Source organism: Lissotriton vulgaris, chromosome 9 (genome assembly GCF_964263255.1).
Source record: "Lissotriton vulgaris chromosome 9, aLisVul1.2, whole genome shotgun sequence".
In the NCBI taxonomy this organism is placed as follows: Eukaryota; Metazoa; Chordata; class Amphibia; order Caudata; family Salamandridae; genus Lissotriton; species Lissotriton vulgaris.
In genome coordinates, this window is record NC_141697.1 from 247,927,293 (window position 1) to 247,946,013 (window position 18,721).

The window sequence follows — 18,721 nt, forward strand, 5'->3', positions numbered from 1 at the left end:
CCAGGCAGTCAACCCCATAAAACGAGAGATGCGGGAGACTCTGGACTGCAAACCAGCTTATGACCAAGTACTCGTGTGCAGTCAGTGTGTTCAATAATGTGCAGACGGGGGGGGAAATCGCGCCATGCTATGCATCTGATGGCTCATGTGGAGACTCAGGATTGGTTCGACAAGGTGGCCCTCTCTCCCCTTTCGGACTCAGTGCAACTGGACTTGAAACTACGCCAGAGGTTCTTATCGGCACAGATGGGACCCAGTGACAAAGAGATTGAATATGCCCAGTTGTTTCCGGCTGGCTCCTGTGTGCAGCAAACTAACACCTCCGGTCCTTCGAATCTTTTAAGATGGAGGCTGTTTGGTTGGACAACATTTGTGTGCCTGATCGAACGGGCCAAGGCTGAGAACGGATTATCGTTTCAAAACATTTTTTCAAGTGGTTGCTGTACGGGACTGTAAATAAATCCGTAAAGAAGGGGAGGCTTAGAACTAGCGGGGGCGGGGGAGCCTGAACGAAGGCCCTCCTCCATTTACTATTTTTAGTTTTTGTAAAGTAGATGGGGCGACAGGCACACTGCTAGTTTGGGTCGGGCGTAAGCTACATGCAGGGGTGCAGGGTGGGGAGTTGCGTTTTTTTATTTTCTTTTCTTATTTACTTTCTTTCTTTTAGCCTTTCTTTATATGTAAAATCAGTGAATCATCCTGCCTCTGTTTCAGTATTAAGATGCCAATACAAGCTTTATTATCCCGATTTATTTATTTTCTACATGCAGATGTCCGTAATCTATCCTGTTTATGATCTCAGTATCGAGGGGCATTATGAGCTTTGGTATCCTGATTTTGTGGGTGGCGGGATTGGAGGACTGCACGCTTGTGTATAGGGCGAACTCCATTAGTTTCATAATCCCGACTGACCAAGAGTGTGAAGTCTGTGTCCTGCTTAATGTTCCGCAAGTATCCGGATTTCTCAATTGTTTGATTCCATGTATGTACCTGACTGCATTGCACCCGATACGTTATTGTTTTTGTTTTTAATATCAATAAAAAAAATTTAAAAAAATTCAAACTAAGGCAGTACCAGGTTTGCCCCAAAAGGTAAAAGTGTATCTGCCATGATGCTTGGTAGGACACCAGGGCATATTTCAACTAGAATGTTAAACATATTGCACCTCTACTGAATATTTAGTATATTAAACCACTTTTTCATGATAACTAGTCTAGGTCAATGACAATGCAGCGGTGTGGCGGTGTGGCAAAAACCAGGCCAAGCGTACATAATGCAAGTCTCTTTCAAGACAAACCCTGCCCCCCCCCCCCCCCCCCCAACTTTAATTTTTTTTTTTATTCTTTATATTAGTACTCTCATTTGACAGTTTGAAAATAGCTTGCAAATGAGGAATCTTGTCCTGAAATCACCAAGTGTCGTATGATTTACCCATTCCAGTAAAAATATAGGATGGTCTGGAATACCAACACAAGTATAAAACATGCATAGTTTACATCAAAATAATGGCACAGTGTCAAAGGGGGCCCACAGTTAATGAGAATAAAGCAAGTTTACACAGCAGTGAACATTGCAAGTTGTGGTACTTGCTAAAGATTCACCTGTACTCAGTTTTTGCACTGGTTTGCCTGTTGTAACTATGGTCCTGTTCGATGCCGGTCGTGTTGCAACTGCTACAGGGACTCTTGTAGTTCGTGTGTGCAACGTTGTAGGAAGAACTGAAACATAAAAGTAATTTTTGTTGTTGAAGAATTATGCAACATTTTCCTATTTGCATTACATAGATTAGGCGTGTGGTGTATTACCAAGGTTCTCTTTTTCAGTTCGTTTTCTTGAGGTTGCAGTTTCTGTACGAGCTGGCTGAAACAGACGGTCAGGATTTGCTTTGTAACCAGAAAAGGACTGGTTAACCTGCAAAAATTAATTGACATGCAGTGACTTTAGGAGAAGAGAAAAAGTAGTTCAAAATAGTAACACAAGATCTGGCAATAGCAGTACAATTACATTTATCTCATGGGGCTATGGCAAGTGAATCTAGAACATACTCAACATAGAATAGATATCGTGGCATCAAAAGATCTGTTGAAAACATGGAAAAATATTTTGAGAAATATTTAGTTAAATTAACAAGCTTTGGAGGAGGAGCTACGACACCAACCAAGATGGCCGCATAGTCTCCCGGCTCCGCTGACCCCCGTCTTACGCTCGCTTATCCTGTCGCATAATCTGATCTCCTGCCCCGGATTTGTGTGGGTGAACTAGTCGGCACCCCGATGGTGTGATCACGGAATTTTTCTGATGTTTTGGGGTTAAGTAACATCGAAAATGTTTTGAGGCCTAACTCAGAGTGGAAGCCGGGGTCTCGATTGCTGGTCTACCCGGGTCCAAAGTGAACAACAACGGACTGCTGAGGGTGGTCGGGTCCGGTCCCTGGAACTTTTGAGATTTCTCTGGACTGCTTTACAACCATCTGCCGCCTGGTGCTATACCTGAGGTGAGGTGACGGGTGGCGCGCGGCGCTGAGTCGCGGGGGACCCGGCTCGGAGGCCCGACACTAGCACCGCTGGCGCCCCGGGGTGGGGGTCCCGCCGTGCGTTGCTGCGTGCTGCTGGCCCGTCCCTCACGGCTTTTTTCTGCTCCGGCGTATCTTGCCCCGGAGAGGGTGCCCCTCCGTGGGGATCGTCATGCCTGCGGCCGTATGGAACCTGGCGGAACGGACTCAATGTGGCCCTTCTTTGCGGATGGTAATGGCGGAACTTGCGGCGCTTCGCGCGATGGTGAAGGCCCAGGTTAATCATTGGCTGTTGGCGACAGATGGGATCATAGAACCGGGAGCAAGCCCTGATCTGATTTTTGAGACCCGGCAGCCGACTTGCCCCCCGTTGGAAGCCTTACCGGACCGTCTGGACCCGGTGTTGGAAGCTATGTATGCCCCCGAAGGAATGGAACTCATCGTGAGTGCTGTGATTGGTGACTCTCACATTCTCGGAAACATCAGTCCTACAGTTACCGGAGCATTTCTCTGCTTCCCCCATCCTGGACACTGTTGACCCATACTTTGATCTGTATCGGAACGAGTCGCATTCCCTCCCCAATCGGTCTCCCAACATGGCGGATGGAACGATGCTTGGCCTCGGAGACGGGGAGGGACATCGTTGGTGCAAGCCATGTGCGTTGGGATCTGCTATTCCTCTCCCATTTGCTGACTCAAGCTCCGGCTGCTTCTGTGTGACTTTTGACTTTCTGGGGATGGGGCTTCTCTTACCCGAGGGACTCGGCAACTTTGTTAGACAGGGCCAAGGCTGAGATTGCGGGTTGAATTGTCTACGATGGATCTATTGGTAACGGGACTGCTTCATTAACAGACGGATTCCGGGACGGGGGGTTTGTGGTTCCCCCCCGGGGTATTTATGTAAGGTGGGCAACTTTATTAGTGTTAGCTTAGGGGGGCCCCTTTGTTAGGGCGGGGGGAGAGACCGGGAGCGCATAGACTATTGCCCTCCTCCACTTCCCCGTTAGGTGGGGTTTCCTTTCTTTTTACTTTTCCCTGTTTCTTCTATATTTTGGGTTCGGTTCTCGGGCGACAGGCACACTGCCCGGGGGTGGTGGGGGGGGGGGGGGGTTGGGGTGCGGGAGCGGGGGCCGTAGTCATCTGCAGGGGTGCAGGGTTGGGGGGAGGGTTTTTTTTGCTTTTAGTTTGTTTCTATGGCCTTTTTTCACCTCTTTGTCTTTTTCTTTTTCTGGGTCAGTGCAGTGGGTTTCCTTCGGTATCAATCACTGCTTTTTCATCTGTGCCTCAATTTTCGTGGTGTTCTCTGGATCTTAGGGCAGGTGACTGCAGGCGCGAATTGACCGTAATATTCCTTCATATCCTGTACCTCCTGTTTCTGCACCATTGATTTGATCGATTACTGTTTACTGTGGACATGCTTACTATTCTGCCTGCCATTTTTCCCTGCTAGGAAATTGTTCGGCACCTGATCCTTCCATTCTATATTATAAAATGAAAACCTTTTATATCCTGTTTTCCTAATTGTGCTGCTTAGTGACTAAGAGTACGCTAGCATGGAGATTCTGCTCCCCGAGGTGCTGCATGTGATTGCAAATTGCTCTCTGCTACTCTAACTGATTAGCGGCCGGCCCGGGGGTTGTAGGCCCATACTTGTATTTGGTTGAAATGTCAATAAAGATTTTCAAAACAAAAAAAAAACAAAAAATGTACAAGCTTTGTAGACAGCATGCACATTACTAATGTATATCCTCTGCCAGGCCACTCAGCCCAAGAACCATTCACCTTCATACTGTGAACAATCCTGGATCATTGCCTAACCAAAGATGACATACATAGCAATCTGATCCTCGCTAAATAGTTCCACCCTTTTTAAAATAACCATACTTGTAAAGCACTTTATCTATACTACTATTATAAAGAGAGAACACAAACCTTTGAGCCAGGTAAACTACAAAAGTAAAGCACCAATCACTACACCCAATACACCATTTGAAAGGGGAGATGTGGCAGAAGGACATAGGCTATAGATAAGTACACCATATAAATTAAAAAAGCAAAAACGCCAAAAGTGGTAAAGTAGTAGTAGTCCCTTGGGGGAGTGGTCGTGGCCGTCTCAAACAACAAATGTGGGCGTTTACAGGGCCGTGCCAAGTGCAAATAACAAACATAGGCCAAGCGACTTCACAACACACTTACATTTGCCTCTATACAGCGGAAATGTGCTTTCACTGAATTTAGAACGCACAATATGCAGACATGGAGCGGAAATGCGCTTTCAATGAATTTCTAACAAACATTTGCAAATCCCAACACATACAGCGGAAATACGCTTTTAATGAATTTAAATTCACACATTCAGCGCGGTAACACCAATATACAAAAACAGCAGAGGTGCGCGCTATAAGAAATATACACACATTCGTTGCAGTTACCCAGACAACATTGACGGCTTCGAATTAAAAACCGGGCGGGCCTTCCATCGACGAGGAGTGTCAAATGACACCACACAGGGGGCAGGATTAATCGCATACACCACCAATCACAACGCACTAAAGAAAACACACACACGACTTGAGCTTACCAAAAAAAAAAAAAAAAAATCTTTAACCATTGGCCATTGACCAACGACGTCACAGGGGGGTAAACACGAACAAAAAAAGCCGGCATTTCTTAACGGAGAAACGCAATCGCCTGCGCATTCACGAGACTTTCCTCAGATCTTGCGGACAAGATAAAACGCTTACAATAAGACATACGAATAACGAAAATAACACAACTGCCCATAATCACTCGAGCACTGCCAGGATTTCACCACACAATTGACAAAATGAAAGGGAAACTTCTTTGAAGGGATACAAAAACGAACACACGGAAAGAGCCTTCGAAAGAAAAAAAAACATTAAACAGGTGTCACAACACTTTCCTCACATCTTGCGGACAACACATCGCGGAAAACAATACATACGAATTAAAAAAATAACAAGTGGGCCAAATCAGTTGAACAGGGCCAGGACTTGCACAGACAACTCTTCCGCGTGGCGGGCGGGGGCCCTGAAGCAGCCTTTTGCTCCCGGACAACGTCGGGACAGGCTGCTAGTGATTATATATAGGGGAAATGTTAAAACACACTACAAAAATTGATGAATCCAAGCAGTGTACACTATGGCGATCACCAGAGATCAAGCAGCAAGGCTGGGTAAAGTTACCCACAGAGAACCATGTTGTCAATTTACTTCTCTTCTAAAAATGGTAAACTGCATATGCTGCAGTTTTTTTTATTTGTTAATCATACTGGATGGCCAGCAGATTGCCAAATGGCACTATACCAATTAATACAATTACTATTTACCATTCTTTGCTTTTAACCCAAATACAGAATGCCACAAATAAACACACAAGCTAGTTTAAAGCCACTCTTCCATCTTGGGTTAGAAGGATTCATTCTGCAGGTTACAGAGACGTAATACTCAAAAACCTGAAATGCAGCTACAGCATCAACTTACTCTTGTAGAAGATTGAAGGGTTCAATAATGGAGATAGTCTCAATGATTTGTCACACCAATGTGATTGCTCAAGCGATAATCTTTCAAGATCAATAAAGCAAGGGCTCAATGGATGAGCTCATGAGCCAGGTACAATTTATGTCTATGGAGGTCTAACTAGTGGTAACTGCATCGGTCATCCTTAGAACACTGGACTACAGGTTCACAAAAGAGTTCAAAAGTAATAGGGGGTAATATACAATCAATTGCAGGCAGGGTGTCTAAACTGCACCACACCAGGAATTTATGTTCAGAATCACTTTACAATGGAAGTCTTTACAGGGCCCCCAGTCAACCCTATTATTGCGTCTGCAGCTGATGCAAATTACTCAACCTGTTCCTATACAGAAAAACAGTCTTGCTTCGTGATAAAATGTACTTACTTTTTTTTAATATAAGCAATTTTCACATGACTTGCAAGACTCTCTCAAGCATCTCACCACTATTATTCTTAATTCTGAGGCATAGTCCGGCCCATTTGACTCACCTCAGACTTTCCATTAAGTGTAATCACTATGCTTTAAAAGTGCACCATATTGAAAACGTAACTTCAACAATGAGGTTGGGGTATAATTCAGTGCAAGGGTCTCCAAGTGTTTTTACACCCAACAAAGAACCAGAAACATCTCCCGGTTCAGGAAGACAAATGTAAGTATTAATTTCTCAAAAAACATTGCTGTCATCCCGACGGCACTTCTTCTGGCTGACATGGATAGGGCTTTCGACTCTCAGTTGGATATACCTTCGGGCGCTTCTGCCCCGCCTTAATCTTGGGCCAGTCTTCCTTTCTTATCTGAACTTGCTCTATACAGATCTGACAGCGTCGGTGAGAGTAGCGGGGGCAGTGTCAAAACCCTTTCCCATTGCGCGGGGCACCAGGAAGGGTTGCCCTCTCTCGCCCTACCTATTCGCATTGGCCATGGAACCCTTGGCAACGTGTGTACGAATGGACGCGCAGCTGTGGGGACTGGAATGGGAGATGGGCCCGTCCGATCGCATTGCATTATATGCCGATGACGTCCTCTTCTTCCTCACGGCCCTCAATAGATCCGGGCCCAGAGTCCTGGAGATCATGCAAATCTTCGGGGAAGTCTCGGGCTTGCATCTCAACGTGCAGAAGTCTAAGCTGTGGGTGCTGGGGGATAGCGAGGGATTGGGTCCATGGGCGTCGACGCTACAGACGGCGGCAGGTGGGCTCAAGTACCTGGGCGTCTTTTTTTACAGACGTTCCGAATGTGGCATGGGAGCGCAACATGGTGCCAGTCTGGGATAGAGTACGAACGGACATGAGAACTTGGTCCAGAATGCCACTTAACATCTATGGCCGATCGGCGATTTTTAAAATGGTGGCCCTCCCGTGCCTCCTTTACCAGCTGCAGAACCACCCGTGCCCTATAGCACCGCAGTGGTTTCGTCAGGTGAACGCTGCGCTGAGCCAATTCCTCTGGGCTGGGGGGGGTGGCGAGAGTGGCTCTTCGCACCCGCTTCTTGTCCACGTACTGTGGGGGCCTGGCCACCTCAGATATTTTATCATATTACCAGGCGGCGCACTTACTAGTGCTCAACGACTGGTGGTATGGGGATCAGGGCGACCCGACTTACGCCCTGGAAAGATACCCGATGGACCCGGACACGGTACACACTATTCTGTACTCGGCGACTATCAGGAAGAGGCTTCCAGTGGTCACCCAAGTGGTCTTCCGAGTGTGGCGGGCAGCTCTGCGCCGCATGGGGTGGTGGAACAAGTTGACGCAGGAAACCCCGCTGTGGCAGAATGGACGACTGCCGGCGCTGGCATCCTTACGGGGATTTAGGGGCTGGGACGCAATCGGCATCCCAACGTTAGGTCACGTCATGAAGGGTACTACCCTTAAATCCTTCCAGACCTTGAGTGCGGAATACGCCATGCCCAAAACCCAATTCTTTAAATACCTACAACTGCGTCACGCTCTGTCCCCCTCCTTGGTGGGCTTGGAATCCCTGCCAGAGTTCAGCCCCCTGGAGGCTAAGGTGTTTATGGGGGAACTGGCGGCAAAAAGGATTTCGACTATATATCAGACCCTGGTCACACACTGCTCCTCCTCCCTGGATAGACTGCGCTCTGCGTGGGAGGGGGATGTGGGAGCCCTTGAGGAGGAGGATTGGAGGGAGGCCCTGGAGGCCCCGCGGGGGCGGCCATTGCGATGCGGCTACGCTTCATCCAATTTAAGTATTTACATAGGGCCTATTTTACCAGAGAACGATTGTGGAAAGCGGGCTTGATTGCCTCCCCTGAGTGCCTGAGGTGCGGACGGGCAACTGGGACATTTGTCCATACGGTGTGGTCGTGTGCAAACCTAGAGAGATACTGGAGGGGTGTCTGGGACTGTTTGGCTGAGGTTTTGGGATGGGACCTTCCCCGTACACCGCAGCTCGGCCTGTTGCATGTCATGGAACAAGTGGGGGGCAACATCTACAAACGCCATCTACTGGTCTTGGGCCTCACCGTAGCTAAACGAGATATTGCCAGAGCCTGGAAGGACCCCAGAGCCCCCTTGCTGGAAGTTTGGAAACGGGGGTTGGACTTTTGTATGGGGCTGGAGCGTCCTGTCTTTGAGGCCAGGGGATGCCCTAGGAAACATTTTAAGATATGGAAAAGATGGGCGGACTATAGACGACTGTGGCTGGAGCCACCAATGCCCCAAGATACTGGAGAAGATCTTTGAATGTTGGACCCGGGGCAGCCGGGAACACGCATCCTATTGTACTTTTATGCTATATGCCTTGAGATTTGCAGACACTGTATAGGTTAAGGGGTGGGATTCGGGGAGGGGAGTAGGGAGCTGGGGGTTGGGGGGGCGGGTGCATAATTTCCTTTTGCTTGTACTGACTGTATATCCTCTTTCATGTCTGAGCTCACTGGTCCTGCGATGTGGTGCGGGACAGTGTCCCTCTTGGTGTTTTGTCGGTACTACAATAAAATTTGTTCTTAAAAAAAAAAAACATTACTGTCCCTTATACTAGAGGACACAAATAGCATGGAGGACCCTTTGAAAATAAACGGCCTGTCCCAACCAGATTATATCAGAGTAGAATAGTCAGAGCAACTTAGAGTGATTTGCCGGTATTCTGAAAAATATATGTGAAATAGCAAGGGTGCTAAAATGCACTTATGCTTTAGACCATTACAGGGCTTTATGTTGTCAAGACTCTTTCACTGCTCCACGTGGTGTGCTTGTTCTGCAATTAAGGAAGCAAGCACTGCTTCTGCAGTACCGGATCTAAGAGTTTCAGCTACACAATCACTCCATAAAAAGGCATTTGCAAATTCTTGATTTATGGATTTGCATGCAAGGACACAAGAACACACACCAACCAACCGGCCAACTAACTAACCAGTAGTAACAAGCACCTCAGTACAACCGTGGCATCCACCATAACCTTTGTAAAAGGTAAGCAAACAAGAAATTTTTTTTTAAAACCTAAATATTTTGACTAACCATCGACTGATGAGGTTTTTGAGTCTTTACTGTTTTATTCGGATTGGGTCTTGCCAAGGATCGTGTAACTCTTGACTCAGAAAGAGGAGCTACCTAAATAAATTGGGAAAAACAAAAATACCATATCAGTTCCAAACTCACTGCAGTTTAAGGATGCAACACCCATCAGTTAATTAGCAAAAGATCAGAGAATCATACATGAAATACTTCCTGCAACTTCATCCACACCACCAATATCTACATTCATGGGACGGACAACCGGATATCCACCAGAGCTTTGGAGAACGGGGGGGGGGGGGGCGAGGGGGGTGACCAAAAAAATTAACAGCTCAACTTTCATACCTTTTCTGGTTTCACCTGAACTGCATGCTGCATCTGTGGAAACGGAGGCAATGGTGCATCATGCTTGTAGGTTCCACATTTAAAAATTCCTCGCCTTGCTTGCTCACGTTGTTCCGTGAGCTTTCTAAGTTGTTTTTCTTCCTTGAAGCGCTGCAGTAGGTCTAGCCTTTGCTTTGCCAGTTTCTGAGTCGCTACATTTAATTGGTGGGAAGGAAGAAAAAGGGTTTAGCAGACTGTATACTTTTAATGAGGTCTGACAGCCAACAAGCCTAAGCACTACATTAGGAGATGACCTATGCTATTATAGGTAGAGAGCAGCAGACATCACAGTGAGATGCGATGTCTTGTTCAAATTCATTGCTCATACTGATGTTAAGGAGAACTGCTCTGGACAATCTTAATACCGTCTAAAGGTTTAAAAATATGAGTTTGCATACAAGTTCAGCCCTTCAACTAAACTTTTGTCTAAATCATTTTGAAAGGAAACAAAAAGACACTGGTAAACCGAAACATGAAGTGTACCCCTCAAAAAAACAGATCTCAACAATCAAGAGTGTCAGAATGGACATGGAGCCATTCGATTGATGCCCCACACATCTGCAGACAAGCTTTTAACTGAACATAAAGGACTCTGTAGCGGGCAAGCAACAGTTAATATTAAACTATTTATCACAGACCACATTATACTGCGTTCCAGCTACCAGTGGCAGCTCTTTATAGGCCCTTTCCTTGACCCCCGACTCATTCAAGATCCTCTATTTAAGGGGCACGATTTAGTAAGCGTGTTACAGGAGCAAACTTGCCGTTTATCCAGTTGATTATTTTCCGCATTAGAAGCAAAAAAACAAAAACGTAAACTGTTTAAGTTGGCCCCTTCCTAATGAAGAAACAAGGAATTTACATTATGAAACATTTGATTCTCTCAAAATGTACTAGATTTCGTTTCTCAGTGTACACATTGTGTATATTTGAAAATTATATGGCATCTCCTGTATTATTTCTTAAACAGTGTACATTACAAAGTATTGTTTTTCCAAATATCTAACATAAGAGTTTATTAAGCATGCAAACTGCCAAATGTGACCATTTGGGAATTGTGGTGATAAAATATTTATTACAAATAGAGTGTAACTCTTATGTTAAGGCCTTTAAAAATACAAATCATTCTATTATTTAAATAGAACGAACCCCAAGCACCACGTTGGCCTATTTAAAAGTTAAGCTGTAGCAACTCATGGTAAAGTCACCTAGACCTCCTTCCTTATGAATATCTCGCCTTCAATTCGGTGCCCAACAAAATTAGAATAGCATAAATGAAAAAATTAAAAAGGTCTTTGTAGGGAAACAAGAGCTAGTTCCCTTCCTGCTCCAGCTGCTTCCCTCCATCTCATTGCCACATAGGGACGTGTCCGTTTCAGTCTGTGAAAACTGACCATGCTATTGAAGTAACAACTTTGCTATATACACACACATTAGTCATCCTTTCTTCAAACTCAAGAGACAAATTTAAAGTTGTGATAACTTCTGAAGGTAAGGAGATCAATCAACATGCTACATCAACAAAATATATTCTTCAGAAAAGCTTAGTAAAAAGGAGCATCCAACCCAGCATGCAAATCAATTAGTGCTTGTTAAGCACAGCTACTCGCCTGTGAGGGTCTCAAGCCACAGGGGGGGGGTAGCGAACGCTGCAAGTCCGCTGGGTGCTGTGGTTCATTCAGAGAGCCAGGTCTTAGGATCCTTCCTGAATTGTGTCAGACAGGGAGAGCATAAGGTGAAGAGGCATTTTGCGGCGAGGTAGAAGATCTTCCTCCGGTCCTGGTCTTGCGGAACCGAGAGTTGGGCCAGTTGGGCAGGGCGGAGTTGTCTAGTGGGTGCGTGGAATGGGAGGCGATGGTTCAGGTTTGTAGGTCTGGCATAATGGAGGGCTTTGTACCCATGTGTGAGGAGCTTGAAGGGGACTCTCTTGTTGACTGGGAGCCAGCGGAGCTCTAGTAGGTGTTTGGAGGAATATGCCTCTTCACTCCACAAGTATTGAATCCGCATTCTGTCACAACGCGGTCGTAACAACGACCGCGTTGTTACAACGCATACTATTACTCCGCAAGCCGTTACAACAATTTGCGGAGGGGGGCGCTGGATGTTGGAATAGTAAAATGTACTATTCCAACTCTAGTCTGTGCAGACTTTAGGGAAAGTGTTGGATTTCAAATCAACACCTTCTCTCCCCCTCCGCAAGTCGTTGTAAAGACTTGCAGAGTAATGGTATGAGTTGTGACAGTATGCGGACTCACGGATGCGGAATAAAGATGCTTCACCGTTCAGAGAGGTGGCTGCGGTGGGGGAGGTTGAGGACCAATCTGGTTGCGGCGTTGTGCACGTTCTGAAGCTTTCTGAGAAGAGTCTGGATGGTGCCTGCGTAGGGTGTTACTGTAGTAGAGGCTGCTGCTGAGCAGTACCTGGCCTCAGTGGGGATTAATCTGAAGGTTTTCCTAAGCAGGAGAAGAGTGTGGAAGATGGAGTCGATCTGAATGTTCATGGTGAGCAAGCATTCCAGTATGATGCAGAGATTTTGTGAGTAGTCGTGGGGGGGCAAAGGGGAGCCCTTGGCAGGCCACCAGGAGTTGTCCCAAGCGGAGGTGTGCCCCAGAAAAATGTACTTCGGTCTGGTCAGAGCTGAGCTTGGGGCAACTGTCATCCAGGTGGCGACAGCCTTTATCCCGTTGTGAAAGTTGTTTCTGGCGGTGGTGGGCTGGTTGGTGAGGGAAAGAATGAGCTGGATGTCGTCAGCGTAGGAGAAATAGTAGATTTTGTAGCTTCTGACTATGGCTGTAAGCAGGGCCATGTTGATGTTGAAAAGCGTGGGGCTCAGGTAGGAGACCCGAGGCATTCAGCAGCTGATCTCTGTGGATTCTCAGAGGAACGGGGAAGTCCGACTCGCTGTGTTCTACCGGTGAGGAAGGAACAGATCCAGTGCAAGGCTTTGTCATGGATGTCTGAATCGTGGAGTCTCGTGACTAGGGTTCAGTGAGACGGTATCTAAGACGCCCGAGAGGTCGAGTAGGATGAGGGCTACTGTTCCTCCCTGGTCGAGGATGGAGCGGATGTAGTCTGTGGAGGAGAGGAGGGCGGACTCGGTGCTGTGGTAGCTTCGATAAACTCAGAGTTGGGCATTGATGGCCTTCTCGATTACCTTGGCTGGAAATCGGATGTGGTGATGCTGGTAGAATCTTGTATGTGGCGTCACCTGGAATGTTGACAGACGCTTCTGTCCACAGGTGTTCTTGGAGTGGCAGTTGCAGCCTGTGCCTTGGGATGCTACCAGCGTGGATGGCTCTCTGTATCCGTTAATAAATACTTTATTGAATCACCTTCTCAACGACGTTCTTTCATCAGGGGAGCAGGGAGATGGGTCTGAAGTCTTGAGGTCTTTAAGGACGGCTGACTGTTTCTTTAGCAGGGAGTTGATCTTTGCGAGTTTCCAGTTGCTGGTGGCGGTCTCAATGGAGCAGTTGATGGTTAGGCGAAGTTTGGGAAGTTGGTGGTGAAGGATCTGTGGAAGATTTGGTGCCGGCAGGGGTCCGAGGGGATCCCAGAGTGAATGCTCTTCATGGTCTTGAGTATCTTCTGTGGTCAGCGGGGTCCAGTTTAGCAGAGTCAGTTGAGAAGCGTCGTCTTGTGAGGTGGTGGCAGGAGTGATTGGCGGGTCTTTGGTGTCAAAGCAGTCATAGAAACGCTTGATCTTGTGGTGGAATTAGGTGCAGAGTTTGTTGCAGAGGTCTTGGGAGGGCGGGACTTCGGTTGTCTTGCTGTGAGGTTTGGCGTACTCCTTGAAGATGGCGAAGAGTTCTTTGCGGTTGTGCGTGTTGACATGGATTCGTCCACGAGGGGTCGTTTTCTTTGGGTGTGGTGTGCAGAGGCTTTAAAGGCTGCGTAGGTCTCCAGGGTTTTGTTATTTCTCCATCTCTTCATGAGTCCAGACACCTGTAGACTGCTCGAGGAGGGCGTTAGTGAACCAGCTGGTCTTTTTAGATTGTTGCTTGCCGGGTGCTATCTTGAGGGGCGCCAGTGAGTCTGAGCAGGTTGCCTGCTGAGGTACCGACGTCTGTGTATGTCAGTAGTATGGTAGGGCTGAGGGAGACAGAAGTTAATTTGTGACCTTGCTCCAGTTGCAGGGGGGGGGGGGGGGGGGGGGGGGGTTAGTGACGTGGATACAGTGGTGGTCAGTCCAGAGCAGTTCGGAGATGCTGCTGTAGATGTTTTCGCAGGCAGGCAAGACTGGGTCGAGCGTGTCCTGCTGCATGGGTCGGAGAGGTGACTAGCTGCTAGAGTCCGATGTTGCTGAGGTTCTCCAGAAGGGACAGTGTTCTGGTCGTTGAGGTTGTCCCGCTGGAAGTGGAGGTTGCAGAGTAGGATGTAATTGTTGGATGCAAGAGCCTGGGATGCAATGTAGTTGATGACTGTAAGTGAAGGGCTGGCGTTGGTCTGGACCTGAAAGTGGAGATATTTCATGGTAGCCGTCGGTTCGTCAGAGTGGGTGGTCAGGCAGAGGGAGTTCTAGTGAGGGATGGCGATGCCTCCTCTGGGTCAGTGTGGTCCTTGTAGGTGATCTTGTATCTGTCGGGAATGGCAATGTCTATGTCCAGGCCTGAGCCTGGGTTTGTCCTGGTGTCCGTGAAGAAGGCGATGCCAGTAAAGACAGTCTAGAAAGTCCCAGATTTCTGTGGCGTGTCTGTGAGGGAAACGCATGTCGAGCAGGATGAAGCTGAGCAGGTTGGTGTGCTGAGGATCGGCCTGGCGACAGGTGGAACTAGATTGTGGAGGTGTAAGAGTGTGGAAGCAGTTTCGGCAGAGGATCCTTGGGAGTCCTTCAGCGAGGCCAGGTGGCGTGGCATCTGGTGTTGAGGGTGTTCGCATCATTGGTGGAAGGTGCGAGAATCAGGGTCTGTGGTGCTGGGCACAGACGGGCCCACACAGCTATCATTTAGTAGTGAGAGGGAGGGCTGGACAGCTGGGAGGCGGGAAACAGCACTAGGAAGGGGGCAGGCCACGGGGTCTAGCGGCCGCACAGCGCAAAACAAAGTGAAAAGTGCGATGAGAGAAAGCAAAGCAGATAAGAGTGCAAAGAGGCAGAAAGCAAAAGAAAGTAGGCAGGCCAGCAGGAGAGCAAAGATGCTCCCCACTATACCATCGGGGATGAGGCAGGAGCCTGCGGGTGGAGGAGGGCCAAGGATTTTTGCCAGTTAAGTGCCACCAGGATCGGGCAACAAATAAGTGAGTTCCCAAACTTGCCTATGACCTTGAGAAGCAGAGGAAGAGGAACAAAGAATGTAAATCAGTCTTTTTGCTTTTGTCACCCTAAGTGGGATGGGTATGCCCAGAAGTGGGTCCTGTGCTCACTGTGCCACTGGATTCGAGCTACCCTGGCTGATTAGGGGCAATATCCCGAAACAAACCAAGGATGCTCGTTTCTGGGCCACAGAGGTCATGGCCTGGCAGTTCTGGCTGGATTATTCCCATGGGAATCAGGGTCAAGGCGGATTTGCACATGGCTGGGTCCAAAATGTGGTGGCCTGGTATGCAAAATAACAGTGTATTAAACCCAGATCTATGACTAGGGTGAATGTTTGAATTGTTCAGCATGCAGTCCTTCATTTGTGTTTTGTTTTAGTCCTGCAAAAAAAATTACGGCAGACTAGAACAGAATTGCACGAGTCGTTCTCCACAGTCAGGCTCAATATTAGCAACTGTTTATTATTTATGTTTTAAAATGTTTTAGCTCACAATACATAACGTATTGACTTATAGCGTGGGGGGGGGGGGGGGGGGGGGGGGGGGACTTGTGCCCCTAAGCAATTCTTTCCTATTGATCACTATTTATTTTCGAAAAACACAGAACAAAAAGCCAGTACTAGTTTTTCGATAACTGCAGCTGTAATTAGGTCATGTGACCTGCCAATCACAACTCAACTGTAATATGTTATTACTGTTCAGTAGTCATGTAATTTGCCTATTGCTGGTGACTATAGACATCACAACTAGATTAAAAAGGAAAGTGAATGGTTAATGCAACAATTTAAAATAAACATTATGAATTTCATAAAAACTAATCACAATTGCGAAGAGCAGAACAATTGACAAATAAATATGCAAGGTATATGGGACTACATGTACGTCAGTACTAAAGAAGCTGCTTCTGAAAACAATAAGCAACTCTGGCATCTACATAATCAAACTATCAAGACAGCATTCCGAAAGAAATAAATATATTCAGGGAGGGGGGGGGCATGAAAATGTCCTTACTGTCAACATCCTTTTTAAACACACAATCTTCATTTGAGTCCAATGTTGAAAGATCGATTTCTTTAACAGGAGACATATTAATATCTGCCAGCGCAAGTCTCCGGCTTTTCCTAAATTCTTTGTGCCGGTTTTCCTTCTGAGTCAAAGATTTTCGTCGGGCAACTTTAGCTCTCAATGTTTCAGTGCTGAGATCCTTTTTATAGCGGGTTGTATATTGCGATTTAGCTTCCATTTTCTGTTAAATTAGAAGAAAAGCAAGCATATGTAAATTAACATGCAGGTTCAACGATCAAGTGTTAAAAAAAAGTATTCAGTTTACTAGCAATTTAAAGAAAAGAAGAGAAAAAACACAAACACTTTGGGCTGAGAAATCAGGCACAAATCCCCGCTACTTTATGGTTTCCTATTGCTGCATGTACAATGTGAATTATATATTAAGTCTGTGGTAGGAATTTTCCACCAACTGTGAAACTGCAGAGCTGCAACACGTTTCCTTGACCATGCCCTTCTCCTGGCCAATTGTGCAATTGGTTGTAAATGGAAAGCCCACGCTCTTTCAACAGGATGCTCAGCGGTATTAGGCTGGAATCTGGCACAAATGAAGGCCTTACATAGAGAAAAGAATTCTGGCCTCCGCAAACATCCGATTTGCTGAGGACTGGGAAAACTTGTGGGTGCTTACACTGGCTCTATATAGTGCACCAATATGAAGTACACTGTGCAGAGTCCAGTGAAACCCAGATTGGTATACAGAGGCAAAAGTAGATAGTACCAACGCTCTATTTGTGGTAGTGTGGACTAGCAGTTAGGTTTATCAGAGGGTAGTGCTAAACAGCTGTACTCAAGAGGCAGTAAATGAGAGACAAAAATAAACCAGAGACCAATTTATAAAATAATAAATGTTTATGTACATTTTCAACCAAGAACTTTGTTTGGCAGCAAGTACTCTGTTATTTTTTTTTTATTTGCAAAATGAATTACTTAAGTGCGCACCATAGTAGTAAATGGGGGGGGGGGTGTACTTATAAAATCAGACCATTGGATTTCAAGGTTCACCTTCGAAATGTAAGTAAGTAGGAAGGCCAGGCCCAATGATCCAGCAGCTGATTCTCAGTGGCACCAGGATTCGGTTGGAAGTATGCTGCGGAGGTCGTCGTTAGCTGGTGCTCTACGAGGAAGGTAGTCACCTGAAAACACACTGCTCAAGGGAACTTGAAGGCAAGTCCAAGGGGTGCCACTCGAGGGAGCAGGCGCCAGGGCCTCAGGACCACAGCTGGTTCAGCAGCACCCAGGCTGGGCGGGCTAGGTGCAGAGTAGATAGATCAGCCTGCCAGATCACAAAGTGAGTCTCAGGGGTCTCGATGGGTGCTTGCTTCCTGGACAGTTAGAATCCAGCATGGACCCTTCATCTTGGGGCATGTTGCAGAGAGGTACTCGGGTATTGGTGCAGCATGGCTCCGGTAGGTCCTGGTGTCACTAAACTTGGTGGGAGAGACAGACCTGACCCTCTGGAGGAGGTGTACTACTAATTGTTCTTGTGCTGCGCCGAGTCACTGAGGAGAAGCAAGTCTGTACAACCGGATCCTGTGGTTCAGTGCCTGCAAGGGAGTGGCATCTCCACTTCAAGTGATTTGTAGCAGACTGGAGGAGGCCTCACAGTTGCCAGACGAGACAGCACACTACAGTTGTCGAGTCTTTAAGGAAGCAGGTAGGTTTTGGTGCCAATTTTCTGCAGCAAAGCTTCAGTCCTCTGGTCAGCAGCTCTTTGTTCTTTTCTTCTTTTTGTCAGTCAATTCCAAGTTTAGGGATGCCACTTAAATACTAAATTTAGGGGAGTTAAAAGGGGAGACAAGTAGTAGCCAATGGGCTACCTACCTTTAGGCTGTCTACACTAAGGGACCACTTCCTGTGGGATGGAGCACTACCCTGACAGTAATTGGCTAGATTCCCTCAAAAACCAGGATGGATGGAAATGTAGAGTGAGGTCCACATCGCCTCTACCCCCTTATGGGGTGCTGTTGGATGAATGGGAACCCATCTCCTAATTTACTGAAATTTTCCGCCTGTCCTCCCGCTAAATGTGGAGCAGGAAAGGGGGTTGGGTATCCTCCACTAGCTGGAGCTGCCTGGCCGCATTTCAAAGGCGGCATTGCCTTCGAAGCTTCCAGTCTTGGAAGGCCATCCTGTCCTGGGGGAGGTGTGAAGCATCTCCACCCAGAGCAGGCTTTGTTCCTGTCCACTGAGAGGACAGGCCCACAACCCATGAGGTAAGAAACAGGTCTGCTGGTGGCAGGCTGGCTAAGACTAGTTAGACTACAGCACTGCCTGGTAGGTTTTATGGGGACCCTCTTTTTAAATCAAACACTGGCATCAGCGAGACTTTAATACAAGATGATTGGCACAAAACAGCTTAGGGTACAGTGAAGCCATCATGGAGCTATGAAACTCAATGACAAGTCTCAAGCCCACGTACTTGCTATGGCTTCCTTGTGCACCTAAAATATCCAAGTATGGACTTGATATTGTAGAGTCCTATCTGCCT

At 47.0% G+C, this 18,721-nt stretch overlaps 1 protein-coding gene across 2 annotated transcripts in view; it reads right to left on the reverse strand.

Moving 5' to 3' along the window:
• Nucleotides 1–18,721, reverse strand: part of DLGAP5 (DLG associated protein 5) — a 206,177-nt gene that overhangs the window by 179,023 nt on the left and 8,433 nt on the right. For both annotated transcript variants that reach the window (XM_086937441.1, XM_086937440.1), the window contains exons 2-6: nt 16,180–16,414; nt 9,877–10,067; nt 9,535–9,627; nt 1,807–1,912; nt 1,603–1,719 (exon numbers count right to left, since the gene is read on the reverse strand). In XM_086937441.1, the coding sequence (XP_086793567.1) occupies nt 1,603–1,719; nt 1,807–1,912; nt 9,535–9,627; nt 9,877–10,067; nt 16,180–16,411 (739 nt within the window). In that variant the 5' untranslated portion in view covers nt 16,412–16,414. The remainder of the gene's footprint in view (nt 1–1,602; nt 1,720–1,806; nt 1,913–9,534; nt 9,628–9,876; nt 10,068–16,179; nt 16,415–18,721) is intronic.